The sequence below is a fragment of the Drechmeria coniospora genome, chromosome 03 (assembly GCF_001625195.1).
Source record: "Drechmeria coniospora strain ARSEF 6962 chromosome 03, whole genome shotgun sequence".
NCBI lineage: Eukaryota > Fungi > Ascomycota > Sordariomycetes > Hypocreales > Ophiocordycipitaceae > Drechmeria > Drechmeria coniospora.
This window is the reverse complement of record NC_054391.1, coordinates 644,688-669,610: the sequence shown is the minus strand read 5'-3', so window position 1 is coordinate 669,610 and position 24,923 is coordinate 644,688. Positions and strand designations below refer to the sequence as shown.

General features: G+C 58.5%; 6 protein-coding genes across 6 annotated transcripts; 3 read left to right on the top strand and 3 right to left on the bottom strand.

Moving 5' to 3' along the window:
- Window positions 1-810: 810 nt before the first annotated feature.
- On the bottom strand, window positions 811-1,587 carry DCS_06044 (uncharacterized protein; the record flags this gene model as incomplete). The annotated part of the gene is made up of 1 exon (XM_040803336.1): window positions 811-1,587. The coding sequence occupies one exon, from the start codon at window positions 1,585-1,587 to the stop codon at window positions 811-813; it is 777 nt and encodes a 258-aa protein (XP_040653440.1).
- A 4,349-nt stretch (window positions 1,588-5,936) lies between these two features.
- On the bottom strand, window positions 5,937-8,456 carry DCS_06043 (esterase; the record flags this gene model as incomplete). The annotated part of the gene is made up of 2 exons (XM_040803335.1): window positions 5,937-7,342; window positions 8,210-8,456. 2 exons carry the CDS (start codon window positions 8,454-8,456, stop codon window positions 5,937-5,939), a joined length of 1,653 nt encoding a protein of 550 aa, XP_040653439.1.
- A 6,451-nt stretch (window positions 8,457-14,907) lies between these two features.
- On the top strand, window positions 14,908-17,243 carry DCS_06042 (fatty acid desaturase; the record flags this gene model as incomplete). Its single annotated transcript, XM_040803334.1, has 3 exons — window positions 14,908-15,119; window positions 15,589-16,255; window positions 16,323-17,243. 3 exons carry the CDS (start codon window positions 14,908-14,910, stop codon window positions 17,241-17,243), a joined length of 1,800 nt encoding a protein of 599 aa, XP_040653438.1.
- A 1,353-nt stretch (window positions 17,244-18,596) lies between these two features.
- On the top strand, window positions 18,597-19,764 carry DCS_06041 (G-protein coupled receptor 1; the record flags this gene model as incomplete). The annotated part of the gene is made up of 3 exons (XM_040803333.1): window positions 18,597-18,853; window positions 18,911-19,177; window positions 19,254-19,764. The coding sequence occupies 3 exons, from the start codon at window positions 18,597-18,599 to the stop codon at window positions 19,762-19,764; spliced, it is 1,035 nt and encodes a 344-aa protein (XP_040653437.1).
- A 1,014-nt stretch (window positions 19,765-20,778) lies between these two features.
- DCS_06040 (cellulose signaling related protein ooc1) lies at window positions 20,779-21,164 on the bottom strand (the record flags this gene model as incomplete). The annotated part of the gene is made up of 2 exons (XM_040803332.1): window positions 20,779-20,969; window positions 21,035-21,164. The coding sequence occupies 2 exons, from the start codon at window positions 21,162-21,164 to the stop codon at window positions 20,779-20,781; spliced, it is 321 nt and encodes a 106-aa protein (XP_040653436.1).
- A 1,703-nt stretch (window positions 21,165-22,867) lies between these two features.
- On the top strand, window positions 22,868-24,743 carry DCS_06039 (uncharacterized protein; the record flags this gene model as incomplete). The annotated part of the gene is made up of 3 exons (XM_040803331.1): window positions 22,868-22,959; window positions 23,011-23,423; window positions 23,476-24,743. The coding sequence occupies 3 exons, from the start codon at window positions 22,868-22,870 to the stop codon at window positions 24,741-24,743; spliced, it is 1,773 nt and encodes a 590-aa protein (XP_040653435.1).
- Window positions 24,744-24,923: the final 180 nt, after the last annotated feature.

Genomic DNA, 24,923 nt, shown 5'->3' with positions numbered 1-24,923 from the left:
GGGCCAGGGAGTCTATTCCGTCGGTAAGAGGGCGTCTCTGCTTTACCGTCCGGCTGTTGTTTTTGATGCGTGTGCAGGCTGCGTGTGCCGTCGCTGCCAGCTTCGTCACGAGGGACTGGGGAACCTAGGCGTCGGCCGGGTGCTTTGCTCTCCGCCACGGGTCAAGGAGACTGTATTCCGTCGGCAAGATGGTCCTCTCTGCTTTTCCGTCCGTTGATCCGCGGTCCGTCCAACTGTAGATGCGGTGCTTGTGCAGGCTGCGTGTGCCGTCGCTACCGTGCACAACGGCTTTCCACTTCGTCTCGAGGCAACGGGATCCTAGGCGTCGGCTGCGTGTTTTGCTCTCCGCCACGGGCCAAGGAGACTATTCCGTCGGCAAGAAGGCGTCTCTGCTTTACCGTCCGGCTGTTGTTTTTGATGCGCGTGCAGGCTGTGTGTGCCGTCGCTGCCAGCTTCGTCTCGAGGGACTGGGGAAATCGTCTCTGCCTTTCCGTCCGTCGGTGCGTCCGTCTGTTGTTGTTGATGCGTGTGCCGTCGCTGCGTGTACCGTTGCTGTATATACCGTCGCTGCGGGGCACGATGGCTTCCCGCGGAATGGGCAACCTAGGCGTCGGCTGCGTGTTTTGCTCTCCGCCACGGGCCAAGGAGACTATCCCGTCGGCAAGAGGGCGTCTCTGCTTTACCGTCCGACTGTTGTTTTGATGCGTGTCGTCGCTGCGGGCACGACGGCTTCCCGCTTCCTCTCGGGGGGTGGGGAATCTAGCCTAGGGTGGACGTTTTGCTCTCCGCCAAGGGCGAAGGGGACTGTATTTACTGGCAATTTCGTATCTGCCTTTCCGTCCGTCGATGCGTCTGTCTGTTCTCGTTGATGCGTGTACCGTCGCTGCGTGTGCCGTCGCTACCGTGCACAACGGCTTGCCGCTTCGTCTCGAGGCAATGGGGAAATAGCCGTCGGCTGCGTGTTTTGCTCTCCGCCACGTGCAAGGACACTGTATTCCGTCGGCAAGAGGGTCGTCTCTCTCTGCCTTTTCGTCCGTCGCTGCCTTGGGCGTCGTCGACGGCTCGAGCGTGGGGGCCGAGTAAGCTCAGGACGCACAAGGGTGGCGGACAGAGGAGGCGAGGGCGAATGGTCAATGGCCGGCGGGAAATGGCCGGCGGCAGGGGGGCCGGTTCCCTCGAGGCAGCACGAGGGCACGATTGCGTGAGAGGAGGAGGAGGAGGAGGAGGAGGTTGGCGGTGCTCAAAGGAGGAGCAGGTGCTGCCATCGGTACGGCAACGTGTGCGTGTTGGCAGCGTGACGAAACCACGGTCGGCGAGTATTTGTACCTGCTCCGGCAGTGCCAGCGGCGCCTTCCCTGCGAGCGTGCTGCGTCGACGAGGTGCAGGCAGGTGCTCACGGTCGCGGGTGGCGGCCCCGCCATACCACGTTCGGCCTGGGAAGGAGGGGGGGGCGCTCCTTTCCAGCGCAGCCGTGGGGGCGGCCGCCGCGTCGACCGAGGCGCCGCCCATTCTTCCTTCCTCGCCAGCGCAGTACGGATTACCCGGTACGGTGAGCACCTGCCCTCGCGGCGACCCGGGGGGGTACATGGCCAGGCGGTAGCGGGTACGAGGCGGCGCACCCATCGACCCTTGCGAGCATGTACTCGGTACCGCCACGAGGCTAGGTACCGACGCACCGCTGTTTTTTCTTACAGCGCAACTACAGCGCCCATGGCGGCCGAGCGACCAACCACTGTTCGCTCGTTTGCTCGGCCGCGTCGGGGACGTGAATTTCGCCATACGTCTCGGCGCCGTCGAAGCCCATTCTCTCGCGAATCATTCATCCGTCCGTCGACTCTCTGCGGACAGCGCGGTGCCTTGATCGCACTGCTGCGTCGTCGGCGCGTTGCTTCGACGTGGTGCGCGTGCACCCAAACTACAGGCACTGCCCAGCACGCCCAGGTACCGGTACAGGCACTGCACACCCACCTAGGAAATACATGGGTCCGCCGGCGCCGCCCTCGCACGCTTCCGGACGCCTTCCAGCGTAGAGCACGGAACGGAAGAGATCCGAGAGTCGTGGACCGGTCCGCCCATGCCTTGGACATCGTCGCTCAAAGGCGCCATCTCTCTCTGCTCGAGACTCTGCTCTGCCCCCTGCCGCCGTCGCCGTGGCTCCTGATGTTGCGCAGCTTCGGCCGGACGGCACGTGACCTACCGTGACCTACCGTCGGCGTCGAGGTGCCGCGGCCAAGCACTAAGACGGTACGCATGACGGTTCGAGGTGCCGCGGCCAAGTAGACGGTACGCCTGACGGTTCGCCGGCGCGTGTATCTCTACGGCATCGCTCCGTACCCTCCTCCCCGCCATGAGCCGTGACGGCAGGCACGAGAGACGGGCTGCGGCCCATGACCTCGCTTGCCCGTGCGCCAGCTGACGGTTCCTTCCCACGGAACATGGACACTCGGCAGTCGCAAGTGCGTGCTCCTTGCCGTGCTGCGCGGTACCTCGCTGCAGGTACCGGCCCGGTACATGGGCCGCACGGAGCGCACGCAAGGGTACGCAAGCGGTACGCCGCACGGGGGTACTCGGTCCGTTCGTCCGCTCGTCGTCGCTGCGAGGCGAGACAGGTTGGTATTCCCTCGGCGCTGCATCAAGCTGCTTCTCGACGCTCCGTACGCCGGCATGCTTCTGCTTGCGCGAGGTGCCTGCTGCGAGGAACGGAGGCTTGATCCAGCTCGTATCTCCGCAGCGAGCATTACGGAGCACACACGAGGCGGGATTTCCACCGCACCTTGGCGCGGCCCCCACCCGCCCATTCAGCTTGCAAGGCTCGTGGATGCGTGCCGGCCTGGCTCTGGCCACCGTATCCCCGAGCCGGAGGCCGGATGGGCGGGAGACGTGCGCCTCGTAGGTATGCGTCGTCTACCTCTTCCGCACCGGCCGGTGCATGTGTGTGGGTGTGTTGGTGCCTACGGTACAGCACGGGTACGGTCGCTGGACAAAAATGACGATGCAATCACGGCAGCGCTACCGCTACAAAGTGAACCGACACTTTTGCCACCCCCTCCGCAGTACGGACTAATATCAAGTAGGGAGTCCTCCATAATTACCGTACTTGCACAGTACCTACTAGGTACTTGTAGTAGGCACGATTATGTGACGCCGCAATACAGTACCTACTAGGTACCTCGCAGCTACCCATTACCTGCTCCGTATGTTATTACCTGCTCCGTATATCATTACCTGCTCCGTATGTTATTACCTGCTCCGTATGTTATTACCTGCTCCGTATATCATTACCTGCTCCGTATTTACCTGCTCCGTACCACGAGAGGTGGCATCTGTGTGCAGGCAGCCCGTGCTTGTACGAGTATTGCTGTGATGCTGCAAGTGACGGGCAACCCTCGTTCTCGCATCCGCCTCCGTACGGGGAGAGCAACGTGGTCCGCCTCCCGTTCGCCCTCCTCACCTCCACGTGCGCGTGCCCGGAACGACGCACCAAGGGCGCCCTCGCAAAGCCAATCGTCCCCCGCCCCGCCCCCTCCTCCCGTCTCCCTCTCGAGTTTCTCCGGCATCTCCGACCCGGCGGCGCGGCGAGCTGTTCGGGTGGCCCGCCGCCCCCGGGACGCGTGGTTGCCTGTGCGTGCGCTCGCCGCATCTCCTCTCGCGCCGCTCGCGACGACTCTGTTTGTCGTGAATCCCTCGCCCATCTCGCACGTCGCGAGCGCCGTCGGCAACACGAGCGAGCGAGCCAGCCTGACGGACGATCGACCAGCCAAGCCGACGGTGCGTCCCCGAGACTCGTTCCAGACGTTGCTGTCTTGGCAGAGACACTGCCAGCATCTTGGTTGGCCGCCGGGGCGGGTGGGCCGCCGGGGCGGGTGTGCCGCTAGCGTCGACGGCCTGCGATCGGCGGGCCGGGCGATGCGATATGAGCCTGGCAATTCGTACTTGGGTGGTAAGTACGTGTACAGCTCGCTACCTGGGTGCCAAGTAGGTGCTAGGCGGTAGGTATTACTGCGAGGATTTGATGCTGCACCGCCATTACCTGGGTGCCAGGTAGGTGGTGCTAGGCAGTAGGTATCACTGCAAGGACTTGATGTTGCACCGCCATTACCTGGATGCCAGGTACAGTGGGGTGGCAAAAATGTCGATTCAATTTGTAGGAGTAGTGCTACCAAAGCTGAATCGTTATTTTTGTCGAGTGACTGTAGGTGGTGCTAGGCAGTAGGTATTACTGCAAGGACTTGATGCTGTGCCGCTCCCTCGGTGCCAAGTAGGTGCCAGGTACTCCGTACAGTGGGGTGGCAAAAAGGTCGGTTCAATTTGTAGGAGTAGTGCTACCAAAACTGAATCGTCATTTTTGTCGAGTGACTGTAAGTGGTGCTAGGCAGTAGGTATTACTGCAAGGACTTGATGCTCCCGGGTGCCAAGTAGGGCCAGGTACAGATGGGGTGGCAAAAATGTCGATTCAATTTGTAGGGGCAGTGCTACCAAAGCTGAACAGTCACTTTTGTCAAGTGACTGTAGGTGGTGCTAGGCAGTAGGTACCTTTATTGTTGCAAGGACTTGATGCTGCACCGCTATCATTACCTGGGTGCTACGTACAGTGGGGTGGCAAAAATGTCGATTCAATTTGTAGGGGTTGGTGCTACCAAAACTGCATCGTCACTTTTGTCAAGCGACTGTAGGTGGTGCTAGGCAGTAAGTATTACCGCAAGGGACTTGATGCTGCACCGCTATTACCGAGTTCCTGTGACGGCACCTACGCCTGCGAGCGGGTGAGCCCAGGTGAGTGTTCGCAACCACGGAGAACGGAGTGGATGCAGGTACAAGGGATTGATTAATGACAGGCACCGAATACTCTGGACAGCACTCGGCGCAAGTGCTCGTGGCGGTTCCGCGACGCAACACTCAAGCACCTGTCGGTGTGGCACGTTGGAGTGCTCGTCAGCAAGCTGCGTTGCGGGCTGGTAATAGGTCCTTGCAGTAGTACCTGTAGTACCTACTAGGTACTAGGTACCTAGTACTTAGTACTCACTGTAGGTGCTAGGTAGGTACTAATGTACTGCCTAGCACCACCTACTACCTAGTAGTAGTTAGTATGTACTTGGCACCCACCTGCGAGGTACTAGGTACTAACAAGTTTGGTGCCAAGGTAGTACCTAGTACTCGCCGACAGTGCTCCGAACAAGCCTCCGTCCAGCACGCCCTGCTAGCACATGGGCACTAATTATTCCATCGAGCAGACCAGGTAGTACAGTCGGTTGACAAAAATGACGATTCAGTTTTGGTAGCGCTACTCCTACAAATTGAATCGATATTTTTGCCACCCCGCCGTACCCAATGTCCTACTTTAGGTATTAATTGATAATTACCTAGTAGTATACTTGTACAGTACTTGCGCTCCCATGGTCAACTGGTAATACGCCAGAGTCGATTCCGGGCTCCTCCTCCTCCTCCTCCTCCTCCTCCTCCTCCTCCTCCTCCTCCTCCAGTGCATCTACTTGCCTCGCCATCTACACGCAATACAGACAACGCACTGCCGCGCCCGTAGGTACGACTCTGCACAGGGCGGAGCGCCTCTCCTCGTGTGCCGGCGCACCACGACCCGTGGCTATTTTTGCACTGAACCCCCCTCATTTCCTCGCCGACCGCGTCCCCGTACTCGCCGGCAACGATGCAGGGGCCGTGAGCCGTGAGGCGCCTGGCGTGACCTTTTGTCGGCCCGTCTCGGACGTGTCTTGGTGACAAATTCACCGCCGTCATCGTTTTCTCCCCGAGCTGCGCGTGGCGGCGTGCATGTTTATGCTTGTCATAGCCCGTCGACGCTTGACGTTGCCTGTCCATGCTTGTCATTGCCCGTCCACGCCTGTCATTGCCCGTCGACGCTTGACGTTGCCTGTCCTTTCTCGTCATTGCACGCGCCGTCCTCGCCCCTCTCGTCCGCCGCGTCACTCCCAGTGGGCGAGGCGGATGGCGCGCGCCGTCTTCTCGATAAACTCGCGCGCCTGCCACAGGTCCTTGTCCATGTGCATAAAGGGGTGCGGCATGCCCCGGAAGCGCTGCAGCGTCACCTCGACGCCGTGCTCGGCCAGGAGCCGGCCGTAGTGCTCGCCCTCGTCCCGCAGAGGGTCGGCGCCGGCGGTGAAGATGACGGTGCGGCAGAGGCCCTCGAACCGGGGCGCGTCGAGCAGGCTCACGAGCCAGCCGTCGGACGCGTCGTCGGGCAGCGACGTCGACCGCCGCAGCTCGTCGAACCAGGCCAGCCGCTTCCAGTTGAGCGTCGGCGCGAACTCGTTCTCCCGCATCGACGGGTAGGGCGACGCCGCCGCCGACGGGTGCCGCGAGAGGTCGTCGATGACGGGCGTGCCGACGGCGACGAGCCGCAGCGAGATGTTGTCGTCGCGCGCAAAGTGGGCGAGCGCGAGCGCGATGAAGCCGCCGGCCGAGACGCCGCCGAGCGAGATGCTGCCCGACATGACGTTGAAGGCGGTGAAGCCGTGCTTCTGCACGTAGCGGAGCGCCGCGTAGCCGTCGGCGACGGCCGTCGGGAAGGCAAACTCGGGCACGAGCCGGTAGGCGACGTCGACGACCACGACGTTGGCGTGACGGCAGATGTGACGGCAGATGTGCGCCTCCGTCTCGAGGTCGCCGACGGCCCAGCCGCCGCCGTGAAAGTCGAGGTGCACGGGCCAGGGCCCCTCGGTGGCCGGCTCGTAGACGCGCACGTCGAGCTCGACGTCGGGCTCGCCGTCGACGGGCATCTTGGCGTCGTAGACGCGGCCGACGTCGGGCGCCGGGCCGGTGCCGTAGCTGTAGAGCGTCGAGTACGTCGAGCGCAGCCGGCCGAGGTCGAGGGGCCTGGCCGGAGTCGAGGCGACGTGGTCGTTGTAGAGCTTTTCGAAGACGGGGTCCAGCTTGCCCGCCATCGACGGATGGAGCGGCTGCAGGCCCTCGTGGCCGGCCGAAGCCGTGCCGCCCTTGGCTGAAGCCATGTCGCCGTCGTTTGGAGTCATCGAGCTCGAGGCCATCTCGCCCTTGTTCGAAGCCATCTCGCCCTTGTCCGAGGCCATCTCGCCCTTGCCCGAAGCCATGTTGCCCGTGTCCGAGGCCCTCTCGCCGTTGCCGGGAAAGGGCGAGGATCCAATGCCGTCAGGCGGAATCCGTGATGACGAGGCAAGCCGGAGGAGCCAAGTGTCTCCCCGGCCACCCAAGCTCGCGGCGGGATGACGATGACGATGACGAGCACGTCGGACGGGCGAGGCGGGAATCGTACGTCCGAGCTTGCCGTCGGCGTTTGCGTCCTGGGCAATGTCGGTAGCGGCGTGCACCGAGAAGCAGAGCGAGGGAGAAGGAGCTGGGATGGATGCGTGTCGTCAACGTGCTTCTGCTCAGCAACGTCGCCCAAGGGCCGGAGGAGGGGAACGGGTCGGCTCGGGTAACGTTACGTGGCGTCACCGTCGTCGGATGAAGCTTGGTCGAGGGCGCCTATAGGGTAGGTAGGTAGCCAGGTCCATGGCGGCGGTGGTGCCAACGGTACCTACCCAGTGCCGCCTGGGGAGCGCTGTAATTACTTGCTTGCAGCGCATGCGTCCCTCTGCTCGTGCTGCCCACGCCGTGATGTGTGCATGTACAAGTACACATGCATGGCAGCGCAGATGCTTGTGTCTCACTATTATTATACGATGCCGTATTCAACAGGAGCATACAAATGAAATGGTCCTGTATATTATGTCCAAGGCACGTCAATGCAAAGTGTCCTAGACAAGGATTACGTAATCGCCACCCACACCATTACGTAGGGGATAAGTAGGCCGCGTCATCGCAACCTCGTTTTCCTCCTTCGTACCAGAATGAATTGTTGAAAGAGATGTCCTGTTACCAGTTTCCCCCAGCACCGAACCAACATTGGACCACGATGAGTCTAAATCATACGAGTCCATTGACTCTGCTTGGAACAAGGACACAGTCTCTTATGTGTAAGCTAGAATAATAGAACATACCCTGCCGTACCCGACCAAGACTGGGAGGTGGAGGGAATCAATCAGTCAAGATTCAATCCACAGATTCACATGTCCAATAACCAAAGTTATGGCATCTTATTAATCTTCCGACAGTTCCTCTCGGCACCTCGCGATGCATGCCTTCTTGTGCTTCGTGCCCTTTGCACGCTGACAAATGACACTGCAGTCGCCCTGTCTTTTCTCGATTTCCCGCCTCGCACTGTCTTCACACTCCTCAACTGCCCCAAGAAGTTGTGCTTCCGTCTGGTACTCGGATGCCCGTGAAGCCGCAAAGTCCGATAGGACCGGACCGTCCGTTGGTGGGTTTCGCTCGAGACACAATGCAAGGCGCGCTCGTAGTTGCGGCAAAGTCAAGTTCGAAGTGGTGCTTTGCTTTTCGATCTTGGCGTCGGCCAGCGGTGTGGCGGTGGCCAGCCCGAGGGCGGCAAGGCAAATGAAGAACTTCATTGTATATGCAACGTTTTCCAACGGAGGAAGATGGGATGGTGACAGGAATAAGTGAATAGAGTCCGAGTTGATGGGGGGCCAGTATCTGTCGGGGCGTCGCCCTTTACTTATACCTAGTTCTGCGAGAACTCTGAAAGCCTTGACAGCCAGTTTATTTATATACTTTGGCTTTCCGTAAGACGTGGCCGGGGCCGTATGCGAGCTTCGGCCAATCCAACTCGTATTCGATTGATCCTGAGGAATATCTTGGCGTAGTTTCATTGTCCGCAGCAGGAACTGTACGCGTCACCAGACTGTTACCTCGCAATGTACAGCATAGGCGGCCTTTCATGCGACCTGGGTGTGTCGGTCGTGATGCACATTGTCTTGATTTCGGCGCGTACAAGGACGTCGGTTCTTCTCACGTCTTTCTTTGCAAGGCACCCCGCACTTTCCTTTCCTTACGACACGGTGCTGATACCAGGCCGAGGAAGGGCAAGGTTTCTGGTCGAAAGAAATCGGAAAACGACCTTCTGTTTGCGTTTGGTGACTCGTATGGGTACGAGGTGATGCCCTGCCCGTTCTGTTCTTCCCGTTGCCTGCGCTATAGGATGGCAAAGGGATCGTCCCGTTGCAAGGAGTGCGTGGGGCGAAGCAGTCGTGCGTGTCCTTTGGGGTCGTGCGGGTTCCGCCGACATTGCTTGGCAGTTTCGGGGATTTTGTCCGAGTCCGAGCGATTAGAGCGAGAGGAAGAGGAGGCAGAGAACCGACCTCCTTACAGAGCGGCGCGAGCTTCTCATGATACGTCGCGAAGAGTCATCAACGCTGCAGACAGAGGTGGATGAAAAATCTTGCGTCGGCAGCTCATTCGATTGAGACGCTGTCGGCTATGGGTTGGAGTTCTCTGGAGCTTCCGGAGGATCTCATCTTTGATTCCGTCAATGGAACTGCCGCAACGGCGACTGGCAATTCATTAGGTTCTTGAGTAGGTAGCTCCTAGGTATTTTCCTTTGGTCCGTATCCTTTCCATTTGGCAAGGGACTCCTGTTGCTGACCTTGTTTTCGTGCGTCTAGGATTTGTCCGACTTTGTATTCCTTTCTGTTGTCGATTTCGACTTTGTTGTGGTGAGTTGCCATTCGTTTTCCAACGAACTCGACTTCTTTTCTTATTTCCTCGTGCAATTTTCGTAACTGATCTGCTTGCAAGTACTTGGAATGGCTCGTTCCGCCTGTAGCCCTTGACGTCAGACTCGGTACGATTTCAGGTTGCATCTATCATTAATGCAAGCTAGTGAAACTGATGAAACAGAGGAAAAGGGGATCTGCCCTGACTAGGGCTACAACAACGAATCAAGCATCGCGAGATGGGTCAGAATCAATCTATCGGTGTACTTCTTGATGCTGTTGTTGCCGGCCACTTGGTGTCCTCGGCGCCTGCTTAAAGAGGCGTAAATATAAGTAGACACCATCACGTAACTTACCACCCGGACTTGAACTCCGTTACAGGCCCGTTGTCGCGTCGGCGCGGCAGAAACCTTGGTATCGGCATCCGAGGACCGAGACGAAATAATGGCCTACGTTATTAAAGGAGCAAGATGCAACAAGGTAACCAAAAAACCGATGATAAGCCTAGGCCTCTTTCGATAAGCTTGATGCTTATTGTGGGCCTGCTCCGGACTAACCCTAATCCGAGCCCTTGTGCATCTCATCTACAGTACGGAGTAATTACTCCGTACAGCAATCGTATGATTAGGCAAGTAATACCTACTGTCGGTACGGAGTACCTGGAAGTAATAATACTCTTAATACTCCGTACTACTAGGTACTCTGCAAGTAAGTAATATGTCGCGCCGACGCGTCAACAGGCCTGTAACGGGGTTAAAGTCCGGGTAGTTAGTTACGTAGCGGTGTCCACATCTGCGCCTATTTAAGCAGGCCCAGAGGACACCTTGTGGTTGGCAACAACAACATCAAGAAGAACACCAATAGATTGATTCTGACCCATCTCACGATCCTTGATTCGTTGTAGCCCTAGTCAGGGCGGCCCCCTTTTTTCCCTCTGTTGCATCATAATACGTACGCCTGCACGTACTTGATCAAGTACTTGTACGGAGTGCTGTACGTACACGTACTCGCATGTACATGTGCATGTACAGCTGCAGCACGACATAAGTACGGGCAATAATACCGCAGCACCGCATGTGTTGCGTTACTTCCAAGTACTACTAGACACCTACAGCATGTGGCAGAAAGTATTTGGCTACCCTTAGGGACCTCGTTCCTAGTCCAATCTAATGTAATAGAAAATGGTACCTGAAGGTAGGCGAATACTTTTTGCCCCCCCCACTGTAGCAAGTACCCGTACAGAATTACGTTGCACCAAACCAGCCACAAATAACAGGCGCCACAGTCCATGTGGATTTGGTAGGTGCTATTTGTGACATAATACTTGCGCCTACGCGGACACCACTTGCTGCCTTGAGCAGGTGCCCACACCTACTGTATAACATGAACACTGCATGCACGGTGTTGATTCCGTGCGAACTCCGTACCAACAGCACAATGGACGAGAATGGCATGAGGGCCGGATGCGTTGGGAATGCCCAGCCTGGGGGGGGCTCTGCCCGATGGCGCAGCCGATGCGAATTGCCTCTGCGCCTCGTTCATTTGCCAAGGTGCGCCACAACGTGCAGCCGCAACGTCGAAAAATCAATGCATTGGTCGACAGTCAATCTTTCGTCCACGCCGCCCACAAACACTCGTCCCGGCAATGGGCATCATGGGAAGCTGCGCGCATGTTGGGGTGCTCGCATCTATTGGTCTGAGAGGGCAGGGGCAGGATGGAGAATGGCGGCCTTGCTGGACTCGTGCTCTGCGCCTAGCATTTGGTGTGCTTGCTGATGCTGTACCTACTACTAGGCACATACTTAAGTACCTAGTACAGTTTTGGGGGGGGGGTGGGGGGCAAAAAGTATTTGCCCACCTTTAGGTACCATTCTCGATTAGGTTATATTATTGGACAAAAAATGCGGTACCTAAGGGTGGGCAAAAAGTATTTGCCACATACTGTAGGTACTAAGGTATGTACTGCTCCGTACAAGTGCTGCAAATGCACCTACTGCACGGAGTACGTCGGGGTATGCTTGCAAGTAATCAAGTGCTTACACTTGCACGTTACAGGTACTGCACTTGGGTGTACAAGTACAATAAGCGTGTACAACTACGTGCAGGTGTTCAACCAGGTGCAGGTGTTCAACTAGGTGCAGGTGTTCAACTAGGTGCAGGTGTAAAGCTAGGTGCAGGTGTACAACTAGGTGCAGGTGCAAGTACAACTACGTGCAGATGTACATCTAGGTGCAGGTGCAAGTACAACTAGGTGCAGGTGTACATCTAGGTGCAGGTGTACAACTACTTACAGTTCACCTACAACTGGCTTGTATTTTGCGCGTGCGTGCCCGTTCTGTGCGTGCCCGTTCTGTGCGTGCCCGTTCTGTGCGTGCTCGTTCTGCTGCGGAGTACTGAAGCGGCCGAAACAGCGGCTCGCACGACAAACAGACTACGCTTTTTTGGGTCGTATCAATGCCGTAACGACGACGCATGCCAATTACCACACCCGCAACACACTCCGAGACAACAGTACCTTTCGTCCTCTTCTCGGCACCACACGAATACGCGTACTTGCACTTGCACACCTACTTATGACTGCCAGTACCCTACCTGTGGTCGCGGCTATCTGCAAAAATGGAGTGCCAACCAGCACAGTAGGTACTTGTGCAGCAGCGGACGAACTGGACGAGGGTGCTGCATGCGCCTGTGGCGTAATTACCAGTAATTACCGTGCTTGTACGGAGTACTCCGTACGGAGTACATACAGCAAGTACAGTACACCGACAACTCCATGTACACCTACACCTGCAGACAAAGTACATGTACTTGCAGTGCTGTACGTGGTACAAGGGCGAAGCACAAGTACCATGGTTTCGCCCATGTACAGTACAGTCCTCCGTACATGGGCATCTGCAGTAATTATATCGGAACACCGTCGCTCTCCGTACCACCTACCAGGTATTTAGTACACACCCAAGTACCTAGTAATTATAGCAAGCACCCAAGTGTACCACGTACACCCAAAGTATTCCGTACCTGTGCACATGTACATGTACGGAGCAACACAGCAAAGTGCTGTGCACGTGCAGCACATCTTCCGTTTGATTCCCCTACCCTACCAAGCCGTACGAGACGCCACGGCTCGGCAGTCCGCATCGCTGTGCCTGAGCCTCAACGCTCCCACTCGTGCCTACAGCAGGCCTTGTGCTCCGAGCTCGTCGTCGTTTTACCCACCATTCATCGCCATGGCTTTGTTCACCTGCCAATTACGGCGTCGTGATGGCCCTACCGAGCGCTACCACGCATATGCACTCCGTAACGCACCGTGACCGTACACCTAGTGCTGTGTTGGTAGCCAGCAATTACAGTACGCACAGTAAGTACGGAGTAAGTACTTACTGTACGCGCACTCCGTATGCACTCCGTAGCGCACCGTGGCCGTACACCTAGTGCTGTGTTGGTGGCCAGTGATTACAGTACGCACAGTATACTTACTGTACGCGCACTCCGCAGGTGTGGTGATATTACTTCGTACCGCCCTGGCACATTGGCCGGGGGCCCTTCTCAAGCTCAAACGGAAATGGCAGCGGGCGCAGTCGTGGGCTGGTGGCGCAGCAGTTCTACTACAGTACGTCGACAAGGTAGGCACACTACTCCGTACCGGTAGCCAGTCGATGGCGAGTGGGGCCGTTCCAGGACGAGGACCCTGAAATGCAGGTCCCGCATAGGTACCGTTCGATAGGTAGGAACCCACGGTGCCGAAATGGTACATGTACACATACCAGCCGCCTCCCCGTACAAGCTCCATCGACCATGTACTGGTACTCGGTGGCCGGTTCGTCGTGCACTGACCCCCGCAGGCGCCGAGTACTGGCCTACTGGTCACTACCGCGGGTGTACATTGCGAGGCACCAGCGTCCGACTACTTGGGGGCACTTTTTTCTCGTCCCCGACGCGCGGTTCCTGGCGCCCAGAGGAGAGACCCCTACGCTTGCGGGCACCCGGCTCTCGGCTGTCCTCACCGGTGATGAATGGAGGCACGACGACTCGGACTGAAACGCACCCGTTTCGCTCGTCTGCCCTCTCGCCCGCCGGCGCTGTCATTCTTCGCGGCCTCGAGAGATTCTTGCTCGAGCCGCCCGAGCCGGCTCAGCCTCCTCGTGGGTGCATTTCGCCTTCGGCCTGCGTGCCTCTATCCATCAGCCGTCCGCTTCGTCGTCTTCCGTCGACCGTACGATTTCCTTCCGATTTCACGCTAAAAGGCCATCCACCCTTGATGCGGCTAGGCCAGCCGTTCATGCGGCAAAGAGATTTCGCTCTGGCCGCGAGCCGCTGGCGGCCCCTGACACATCCCGCACCGTGTACTGAGTACCTCTTTACTTGCAGCACACGCAAGCAGGTACGTGTACAGTTCTGTGAGCACAGTACAGCCACGGTGCAGGTGCGTGTGATTGCTGGCCGTGCTAGTGCTAATCCATACTCCTACCCTGAGAAATCTTGTTGCTCTGCGGCACGAGTCGGTGCGCTCGTCACGCGTCCTTGGTTCGCTCGCTCCATTGTTCCTCCACCACCACGACTCATTCATCCCCTGCCGGAGCTTGGCGAGAGGGCACCGTAGGCGTGCTTGTACACGTACCTGCGAGCGAGTCCGGTCCACGTACAGGTACGGCGACGTGCGGCGCTTCCCTGCGCGCGCCTGTGTATCTGTACTTGCGGCTGTGCTGTGCCTGCCAAGTGGTACTTGCTCGCATAACCCGTAAACGCACTCGACTCCGTGCCAACGAGCGAGGGCCAAGCATGGGCCGGTCGTCGCTGCCGTGGGTCACCGTCAGGCGAAGCGAGCCCATTGGTGCTCGATACGCGGATACGGGGCATCCGTTGGTAATGCCTGCCCGTCCAGTCGTCGTCGTGTGGGATCTGGCAGGAGCCCTCTGCCCGACGCATGCGCCGTGCACCAACGCGCACCTGCTCCTTACATTGTACTCGTGCCTGCTTAATTACCTTCTCCGTACTTGCCTACTTCCTCTGCTCCTCTTCCTGCTCTGCGGCTTGCCGTTCGCACTTGCTGTCCTTGCCTATATCTGCATTAAAATTATCCCCCCCCCTCTCTTTCCTGCGCCCGCTTTCCCAGCGACATCGTCAACCCTTCATTCTCTTGCCCGCCCGTCCGCCTCGCCATTCCGTTTGGCGCCTTCGAATCGAGCATCGCCAGCCGTCCTCTCCAGTCTCCGATGGCAGAGTGCCACGGCGCTGCTTCACCATCACCCGTCTCCTTCGCACCGACCGACACCCCCGCTCATCGCTCACGGTAGAGGGCAACGACGGCCCGGACGATTCCTCGGTCGAGAAACACAGCCTGAGCGCCATGGCCGCCTCGATGGCCTCGTTCGTCGGCAAGGCCGATCGTGATCAGATCATCTCCCCCGAGACGGTCGATGCCATGATTGCCAACGGCGACGTCGTCGTCATCTTCCAAGACTTTGTCCTGCGCCTCAACTCCTGGCTCCCCACGCACCCGGGAGGCAGCCTCGCCATCCTGCACATGGTCGGCAGAGATGCCACCAACGAAATCACCTCGTAAAGACTCCCTCTCCCCCCAATCCTCCCCCTCCTCCCCCCTCCTCTCTCCTCCTCTCCCCTCTTCTCCCCTCCCCTCTTCTCCCCTCCTCTTTTGTCCTTCCCTGGTCGCCCATCTGGTCCGGTCCGGTCCGGTCCGGCCATGCATGCATGCATGCTGGAGCCCGTACTGGAGCCCGTTTGTCAAGAGAAAAGCAAAAAATGGGGGAAACAAGGAAAAAAAGAAAGAAAAAAAAAAGGAGAAAAACAGGTGTGCGGGATGCAAGTAGAGAATGCTTCGCTCCAGCGGCTCTGTGAATAAGCTTAAAAATTTCCACTCCAAATGGCCCGTTGGGGCTGCCATATTCCCAACCACGTTCCTGGCCGGCCCGAGACATGGCTTGCCTCGCTGCGTCGACGACCCTATCATATTCCTCGTGCTCGACCGGCCGCATGGAACAATGCCGATGCTAACACCTCTTTTCTGCAGCTATCATTCGGCGGCAACCTTGAAGACCATGAAAGCGTACCGGATCGGTCGGAAGCCGATGGGTCCGTGGACCAATAGGACACCGCCCATCCGGGGAGGCACCTATCAAGTCCGAGACCAGCTCGACAAGCCGGCCGCTTCGGACACCGCGTCGGACCCTGCATGGCACGCGGCCGAGAAGGAGGCCCTGCCCGACAGCCCCCTCGTCGACGTCGGCACCCCGACCGGCGGTCTGAGCCCGCGCTGCGACCAAGGCTTCGGCACCGCATGCCAGCCGAAGCCCGCCTGCTCCCGCCGCGCCACGCCTCGCGGCAGCCCCTCGCGCATCGGTCACATATCCGGCGATCCTCTCAACGACGTCGAGAAGCAGCCGGCCCCCAGAGGCAGGGCCGGCCTCTCGCCGCAAGAGTACACCGAGTGGGCCGTGCAGCAGGGTAGGCACCTCGACCTGCACGAGTATCCCTCCCTCGATCCCGCCGTCCAGGAGGACATCGCGGCCAAGTACATGGCCCTCCACCAACGCATCAGCGACGAAGGCCTCTACAGCTGCCCCTACCTGCAGTACGCCAAGGAGATGACGCGCTACCTCACCCTCTTCGGCCTCTTCCTCGCCTTCCTCTGCCACCAGTGGTACCTGACTTCAGCCGTCTTCCTCGGCTTGTTCTGGGTTCGTCTGCCCGCACCCGCCCCCTCCCTCCCTCCCCGTCGTCCTGCTGACGCGCCCCGTCGTGCAGCATCAGATCATGTTCACGGCCCACGACGCCGGCCACCGCGCCATCACGCAAAACTTCGTCGCCGACACGCTCATCGGCATGTTCATCGCCGACTTCTGCTGCGGCCTCTCCATCGGCTGGTGGAAGAGCAGCCACAACGTCCACCACCTCATCACCAACCAACCCGAGCACGACCCCGACATCCAGAACCTGCCCCTCTTCGCCACGTGCCCCTCCTTCTTCAAGTCGCTCCGCTCGTCGTACTACAACGGCTTCGTCTTCGTCTGGGACAAGGCCTCGGAGCTGCTGGTGCCCTACCAAAAGTACACGTACTACCCCGTCATGGGCATCGCCCGCTTCAACCTCTACCTCCTCTCCTGGCTGCACGTCCTGTCATCGAGGTCCTCGGGCCTCGGCAGCAGCAAGGCCTGGTGGATCCGCCCGACGGAGATGGCCTTCATGGCCTGCTACTGGTTCCTCTTCGGCTACCTGCTGCTCCTCCGCACCCTGCCCGACTGGCCGACGCGCGTCGCCTTCGTCCTCGTCTCGCACGTCATCACCATGCCGCTGCACGTCCAGATCACCCTCTCCCACTGGGGCATGTCCACGTCGGACCTCGGCGAGGTCGAGTCGTTCCCCCAGCGTCAGCTCCGCACCACCATGGACGTCGACTGCCCCGCCTGGCTGGACTGGATCCACGGCGGCCTGCAGTTCCAGGCCGTCCACCACCTGTTCCCTCGCCTGCCCCGCCACAACCTCCGCCGCGTCCAGGCCCTCGTCAAGGAGTTTTGCGCCGAGACGGGCATCCCCTACTCGATCCTCGGCTTCGTCGACGGGAACAAAAAGGTGCTCGGCCGCCTCAACGACGTCAGCGACCAGGTCAAGATTCTCGTCAACTGCCAAAAGTACATGGCCGCCACGGGCGAGAGCGGCTTGCACTAGGCCGAGTCGCTCGGTCGAGCCGCCCGACGAGGGGGGGGTGCGCCTTGGGCGGCCGTCTCGCTGCCTGAGACGCGTTTGATTCCTTGCCACGGGTTGGCTCCCGGACGAAGCGCATCACGATTGACGAGTAGAATTATCATTAGAGTAATACTATTTGCACCGAACGAATCTCTCTTGGATCGCGCCTCGGGCCGCACGACGCATGCCGCCTGCGCCACTCTGAAGCTACGTCCTACGACGAACGAACCGACGTGCATGCAGCAGCAATTAAGTTTTCAGCGTCACGGCCATGTCGACTGCATGCATCTTCTCTACCGCCCCACCGGGTAGTGTCGTCGGTTCGCGCGTCGGGGGGCCTCCCCATACCGCAGGTGCTCGATGCAACCCACGGCCGCTGCCGACCTTGCTACGCGAGACGCCGAGGGGGCCAGCGCCGTACCGCACACCGCACTACATGGTGAGATGGAGAAGCATTCGGGACAAACATTCGGAACAAACAGCGGGGACGCAAACGCTCCGCTTTGGTTTCCTCACATGCGCACTTGACGGGAGTGCTAGCTCGCTGGCTTGGGGTGCCATGCGTGTGCAACCGCGCTCGTATAATGACTTGTTCGAAGTTGAGGATGCATTCAAGCGTCAGGGGAAACCCCATGGCCGCTATTCCCCTTTTGGACGCGTTCGCGATTGACAGCTATACACGTGACCATGGCTGGCCAATGAGGTGGAGAACAGCATGACAACGCAAGTGGGGACGGATTGGCCAATCAAGCAAAAGTCATTGGGCGAATAAGAGGAGCCCCAGCTCTCCCCATTTCCCAAATAGGAAATTTCATCTCATTGCCAAACACCATCCCCGCGACAGACTAACACTAGCACGGTAGATTGGAAACAGGGCCGGCCGCTACTCCGTGCGGATGAATGAAACGCAAACCCGGGGAAGTGCGGGCAGCGAGGACGGCTCCGGCAAACGAAGGAATCGGTTTCGTTTCTGGCAGCGGAAAACCGTGTATCATATTGGCCGGCGACAACGTTGTCGCAACCTGAGCAATCCCCTACCCCCCCCTCTAGTACTGCCTCCCCCTTCTCCATAGGCAAAACCCAACAAGTGGGAAAGTTGATATATATCGCCAAGGCCTCGCACCCGGTCCTGATCTTCGTCCATCAACGATTATCGTCATCGTCATCCGCGACAGGCTTTTGCGTTCGTTCATCCTCCGACCCTTTGTCATTCTTTTCCCTCTCCTCTCCTTCTCCGCACTCGCCGCCCACGGCTTTGCTTTCGCCTTCGGCTTCGGCATCACCAACGTACGCACGAGCACACACGACGAGAACGAGCGGCCTCCGAAAGCAAACATGGCAGACGGTCTCACGCCCGAGCTGGTGACGACCATCACCCACGTCCAGCAGGCATCCGCGATCCTCTCGCTCATCGGATGCGCCTTCATCATCTCCACCTTTTCCCTCTGCAAGGCCTTCCACAAGCCCATCAATCGCATGGTCTTCTTCGCCTCCTTCGCCAACGTCTTCGCCAGCTCCAGCTACCTCCTCGTCGGCGTCGTCGACATGCCCGACTCGTTCGGCTGCCAGTTCCAGGCCGCCATGCTTCAGGCGTAAGTCGCCCGCTTCCGCTCGCTTCGTCCGCCGCCTCGACTAACCATCGCGCACAGCTTCGTCGCCTCCGACGTCTTCTGGACGACGGCCATGGCCGTCAACGTCTACCTCACCTTCTACCACCGATTCGACGCCGAGCGGCTGAGGAGGCTGGACGTGCCCTACTTTCTCGTCTGCTACCTCGTGCCCATGATTCCCGCCATCACCTACATCTTCGTCAGGAACGAACAAGGCCACAGGATTTACGGCTCCGCCATCCTCTGGTGCTGGATCACACCCGAGTTCGGCTACCTGCGCATCGCCACCTTCTACGGACCCATCTGGTAAGTGCCCGCTCTCCTCGACACCCCCCGCGCGACCGTTTCTTCGTGCCGTCGCTGACGAGTCATCTCCCGACAGGGCGCTCATCCTCATCACGCTGGCCATCTACGTCCGCTCGGGTGCCACCATCTACAAGAAGCGCCGACAGCTCATGAAGGTGCAGGATTCCAACGCCAACATGTCGTCCAACAACATGGCCAACACGGTGAGCAAGACGACCGAGGTGACGGTCACGCACGACGGCGTCGGCTTCGACATGGTCGGCCACGAAGCCTCGGCCAAGTCCATGTCGTCGGCGGAGAAGGGGCAGCGGGCGCCCAAGAAGCCTCGTCAAGGAACGCGCGCCGTCAACCGCGCGGCCTGGCAGTACACCCGGTGCGCGCTGCTGTTCTTCATCGTCATCCTCATCACCTGGATCCCGTCGAGCGCGAACCGTCTGTACTCCATGGTCAATCCCGGCGAGACCAGCGTCGTGCTGCACTTCATGGGAGCTGCCGTTCTGCCGCTACAGGGCTTCTGGAACGCCATCATCTACGGCGTGACATCGTGGTCGGCGTGCAAGTCGCTTCTGAAGCGAGGGCCCGCATGAGGCGAATGATTCGAGCGTTTTAAGCCGTTCTTTGGCATTCTTAATGAGTAAAATAATACATAATACAATATGGGGGATTGAAGGAGTAGTGCTACTCCCTTCCCTCTTGATGAACCAACCAAAACGATCTGAACAAAGTGTCCCTCGCCTCAGGTCACGTGCCGATTGATCTCATGCTGGCGTGCTGAGACTTTACCGGAAGCAATAATAATACTCCGTAATCGAAGTGCTGATAAGGATACAAGTATTTACAGTATTCGTACTGTACGTGTACGGAGTGCGGAGTATTACTTGCATGTTTCATGGACTTGGCTAACAGCTATACAGTATGTGCATGTGCAGTACCGTGTACTCTGTATTACCAGTAGCACATTATCAGTTGTCCTGACAGCACAGTGCACAGTGCACAACATCAGGTACTCCATACAAACTCAAGAAAGCCCTCCTGTGATCTTGCCTCGTCTACACCGATTCATCATCATCCACCTACGACCGCATGGTTCATCATCAAAGTCACCTGCAAGTCGTTGCCGAGCTCTTTGTGTGCTTCCTTTACATTATTGACATGATTGTTCCTTCGACCGCGAGTTCATCACAGCCCTGGAGCGTTCCTATGATGATAGGACCTGCAGAGGAAAAGTTCGACGACGATGAACGCAGTCAGACAAATCGACTGGAGGCGGGATACTGGTTGGATTCAACGAGGACGCAAATACTTCTCAGAAGATCTGGGGACCCAACCCCGAAAATAAAAGCAGAAAAGAAAGACACACAAAAGCAGATTCACCTCCCCTCGGAGAGCCTCGTTTGGTCTCCATTCGATTTCCGTTCTGTCCAACTCCTCGTCCCAAAAGATAAAATCAACGTGAACCAGAGGCGGGCGGCCCTTCGATATTCTTCTCGCTCTGCCTTGCCTCTGTTATATTTCAGCCGGCGAGGCACGACTCCGATCGGTAACCATCGTTGGAATCGGCGAGCCATAGCTGCGTTCTCGAGCGACACCGTCTTCGACGCTTACATGGCGCACTGATCGTTGGCATCGTTGCCGGGCATGGAGATGCAACCGCTGATGCAGTACGAGTTTCCGGCAATGGCGCCATTAGTGTCGATGCAGCGGTAGAGAACCTGGAGCAGCTGGTTCGACTCGATCGGCGGGATCGGCCCCGTCGTGTTGACGGCGGCCGTCAGCTCTGCGTCGGTGTATACTTTGACAAACGGTGAGCCGAATTGACATGGTTGTCGGGACGGTTGCCTCGACGGTACGACGAACCTTGGTTGGCAATCAAGTTGTAGCCACACTTGTACTGCTGGTAGATGCAGGGAGTGGTGAAGGCGTTGGCCCCGACAGCAAAGGCGACGAGAACCGTTGTGGCAGCTTTGGTGATGGAGTGGCAGAGCATGTTGACGTTTATGCGCTACGACCTTTGATGGTATGTGAGTGAGTATATCTGGAGCTTGAGCAAGGACTGATGCTTCTTCTGCTTTTTCAGATCGGTTGCCGTCTTGGGCGGATTCATCCGATCCGAGGGGATATGACGGCGAATTTATACGGGCCGGCGATGCTGCTCCTCAACATGTTTCGAATCCAATTTTCTCTACCCTGCTCCCACTCTCCGAACTGGTGAGCCAGGGTGTGCCCTCCATGCCTCTTCGATGATACGGTAGTCACTTCCATGGCATTCCAGACAGCGCGACCTGGTCTATGCGCAGTGGAAATGGCTGGGAGAAGTCTCTTGGAGGACCGCTTCGTCACTCAAATGGTTGCGTCTGAATCGGCGACGAGCGACGGGCCTTGCATCTCGGGCCTGCTTGGCATGATGACTGTCGTCGTCTGACGGGTGCCACAGAGACGGATATCATAAAACCTCGACACACCTGGTCGGAAACGGCATATGACAGGGAGCGGAAGCATATCTGCCGCCTGTCACCGGCATGTGTTGTGGCTCACAAAGTCTTTCGGGCTTGCGATGATGGACAGGACAGACGAACTAGTGGCGAAAATGCTGCTTATTTTGCAAGCCGGACGCAAGCCGGATCACATCTACCTGGATGGCGAAGCAGGCAGTCATTGTACATGACTGGAGACGGGCATCTTATGTCGAACACCGGTTGCCTTGCCTTGTTGCTGTGCACATCGATGCCGTCGAGAGCCACCACCACGGAAGCAGCTCGGAAATACATGACGGCAAGGACCACAGATGGTGTCAATACGAAGATGTTTGCACATTCACCAGCGAATTAAAAAAAAAAAAAATACCACGGTCATTTTATGAGCGTTTGAAGTGTCAAAGCAGCCTTGACAGTGCAGTATCGTCGTCGCCGTCGCCGTCGCCGTCGACTCCCGCATACCATCAAATGCTGCTCATGAACGGCTTCTCAGTCAAACATGGACGGGACGTTGGCAAGACGTACATGCATGTACAAGCACACGTTCAGTCTAGGACACTGGAAACATGGCATTGAGACCAAAGCATGGGCTATGCGCCACTGACGAGGTTGCCGGCGCCATCACGGCCCTTCTCTCATGGAGTCTCACTTTACAACTCCACGCTTGTCCATCACGCACGCGGCTCACGCGGCGCCCTCGACCCTCATTCCAAGTCTTTCGACGCTTTTCCACTGAGCGGGAATGCTCTGCCGATGTGCCAACAGCGGTGAGCCAAAATGACGAAAATGAAGGGTCGTGGCTTCGAGCACGATCGACACGGTAGGAAAGGATCTCTCGAACCAAATGCTAACTCTTCCTGCCGAGGAAGGCTTTGCATTCCCGTTTCGACGCTGAGAATGCGTCCTCGTGGGGTTGGGCAAACCCGGAGTCTCTGGGCGTAGCAGCTTTCGGACGCTGCCTGTCACTTGTCCAATAACGCGCCCGTTTAGAAGACATCGCCAGAGTCGTTCGGATTCCCCTGCTAGAGAGTTTCTCAGCCCACCTCTGGGGAGAACGACAAATCCCTTGTTCCACATTTGCCGGCAACAACACGTGGTTTCACCGTGGCCACGGCCCTTTGCTCGCTCGCTCGCTCGCTCGCTCATTCTGTGTCATTTTCCTTTCTCGCCACATGCGTACGCTGCACCGAGGACATTCTCAAGAGCACGGGCAACGATGAGGTTCGTGACGGAACTTGTTGCGCTCGCCGAGCTCCTACGTCCGTCCGTCCCGTCCCGATCCCTCGCAGCAGAGGCTGCTTGGCCACAGTGAGTGCAGGTCCCTCATTCATATAGTATTGGACTCACGGCGACCCGCAGACACTCCGTCGACACCGATCGCTTTCTACTTCAGCTCGATTTGGGAAAGGGCCGACAACGGCGGACGAGTGTCGCATCGCCATTTGTCTGCCCCGAGGGCATCCACGCTTCCTGTCAACTCGCCACCGTTTTCTCGCTTGTCGGAGACCAGCTCTACGCCGACAAGCGACTAGTCGCCACGGATGGCGTGGTCAAGCAGCAGCCCCTGGTCGAGGATCCAGCCCCGAGGCGTGCCAACAAGAGTATCGCCAACGGATTTCAGCTGTTTGGCAATGTTCTGATCTGGAGGCATGCGCAGTTCCCCGGTGGAAGCGCTACCTTTTGTCTGTCGACGTCCAATACGATCGTGGCCGTCTTCCACCCGACGAGTACCCCGGCTGGTTGCATCCCTGTCGAGCTCGTGTACGCCTCCTGTAAGTCAACTCGACGTCGAGGCACGGCAGCGATGAGCTGATGCAGACCTAGATGCTCAATGCTCCCCACCCGTCTCCATCATGATCAACGTCGCGTCGGCCGACGAAGGCTCCTTTCGATCGGCGGAACGAGTGGAACCGGGCGCATCCGACACATCGAGGGGGGCGCTGCTCGCCGGCCCAGACATGGTGCGGAATACACCACTTGAGGGTGCGGCCGGGTCGGCTAGGGCATCAACGTCAAGTTGGCCGGGCCTGCCGGTCGTTTCGGAGCCAAAGTCTGCCGACGGAAATAGCCCGTGGGCCATGGCAGGGCAGGCCAGTACTTCGAGGCCGCTTTTGGAGCATGCGGTCATTGCGGGCGCTGCTAATTCCCACATGCCACTTCAAGGTCATGCAGTAGGGGCACCGAGACTGCTCTCTCCAGGACCCAACACCCCTGGCCTAGCTGGCCTTGCAGACAGTCCAGCTCCGGGGACAGTCGTCGCCACCGCCCCGGGAGCGCCGGGAGCGCCGGGAGCGCCGGGGGGTTCCACTAGTGGTCCTCCGGGACGTGATGGCCGTGATGGCCGAGATGGGCCTCCTGGGGAAGCAGGTAAAGTGGGAGAGAATGGAGCGAACGGCGAGAACGGCATCAACGGCATCAACGGCATCCACGGCCAGAATGGTCGGCATGGTCGGAACGGTTCACCCAGCGCATCCGGGAACAGCACTTTCATTCATTTTCAGGGCCCTCCAGGACCAGCAGGTGCCAACGGTGCGACGGGCGCACAGGGACTGACGGGCGCACCAGGGCAGGCCGGTGACAAGGGCCAGGCTGGTCCTGCGGGCCGAAAGGGAGCCGACGGGGCCCAAGGACCGACGGGCGCACAAGGTCAAGCCGGCGAGAAGGGCGACAAAGGGGACAAGGGCGACCCGGGCCAGGCTGGTCCTGCGGGCCGGAACGGAACCGACGGTGCCGAGGGCGGTGCCGAGTACACGTCGACGTATGGCTACCTCGGCTGCTACGTTGCCAACCCGGACCTCAATTACGGCATCGCCCCGTTCACGGCGCAAAAGGTGCTGACTACCTCGGTCGATGACTGTGCCACCTACTGCGCCAACCAGCCTGCCGGTCGGACGCTGTACTTTTCCCTCGGCACCAGTCCAGAGGGCAGGTCGATGTGCTCGTGCGGAAACGCGCTCAACGCCTACAACTATCGTTACGTCGGCATGGACTTTCACTGTTCTACCCTCTGCAACTTTGACGCACCGTCGACGGACTACTGTGGTGGCCAGTTCGGGGCGAGTCCGCTCGTCGTCGTCTTCGGCGCCATCTAGCCGCCGTCGTTTCGGACTTGAGCGGGCCCTGGACACGGCCCCACTACGGCAACTCCGGCGACGCTAACGTTGGCCGACGGGCAACCCAGGACACAATTTGTTGATTCGGATCTCCTGGACAGAGACCAGGAGACGATTGGTATTTCCATGTATTATAAAGTACAAGAAGGATAGATGGCC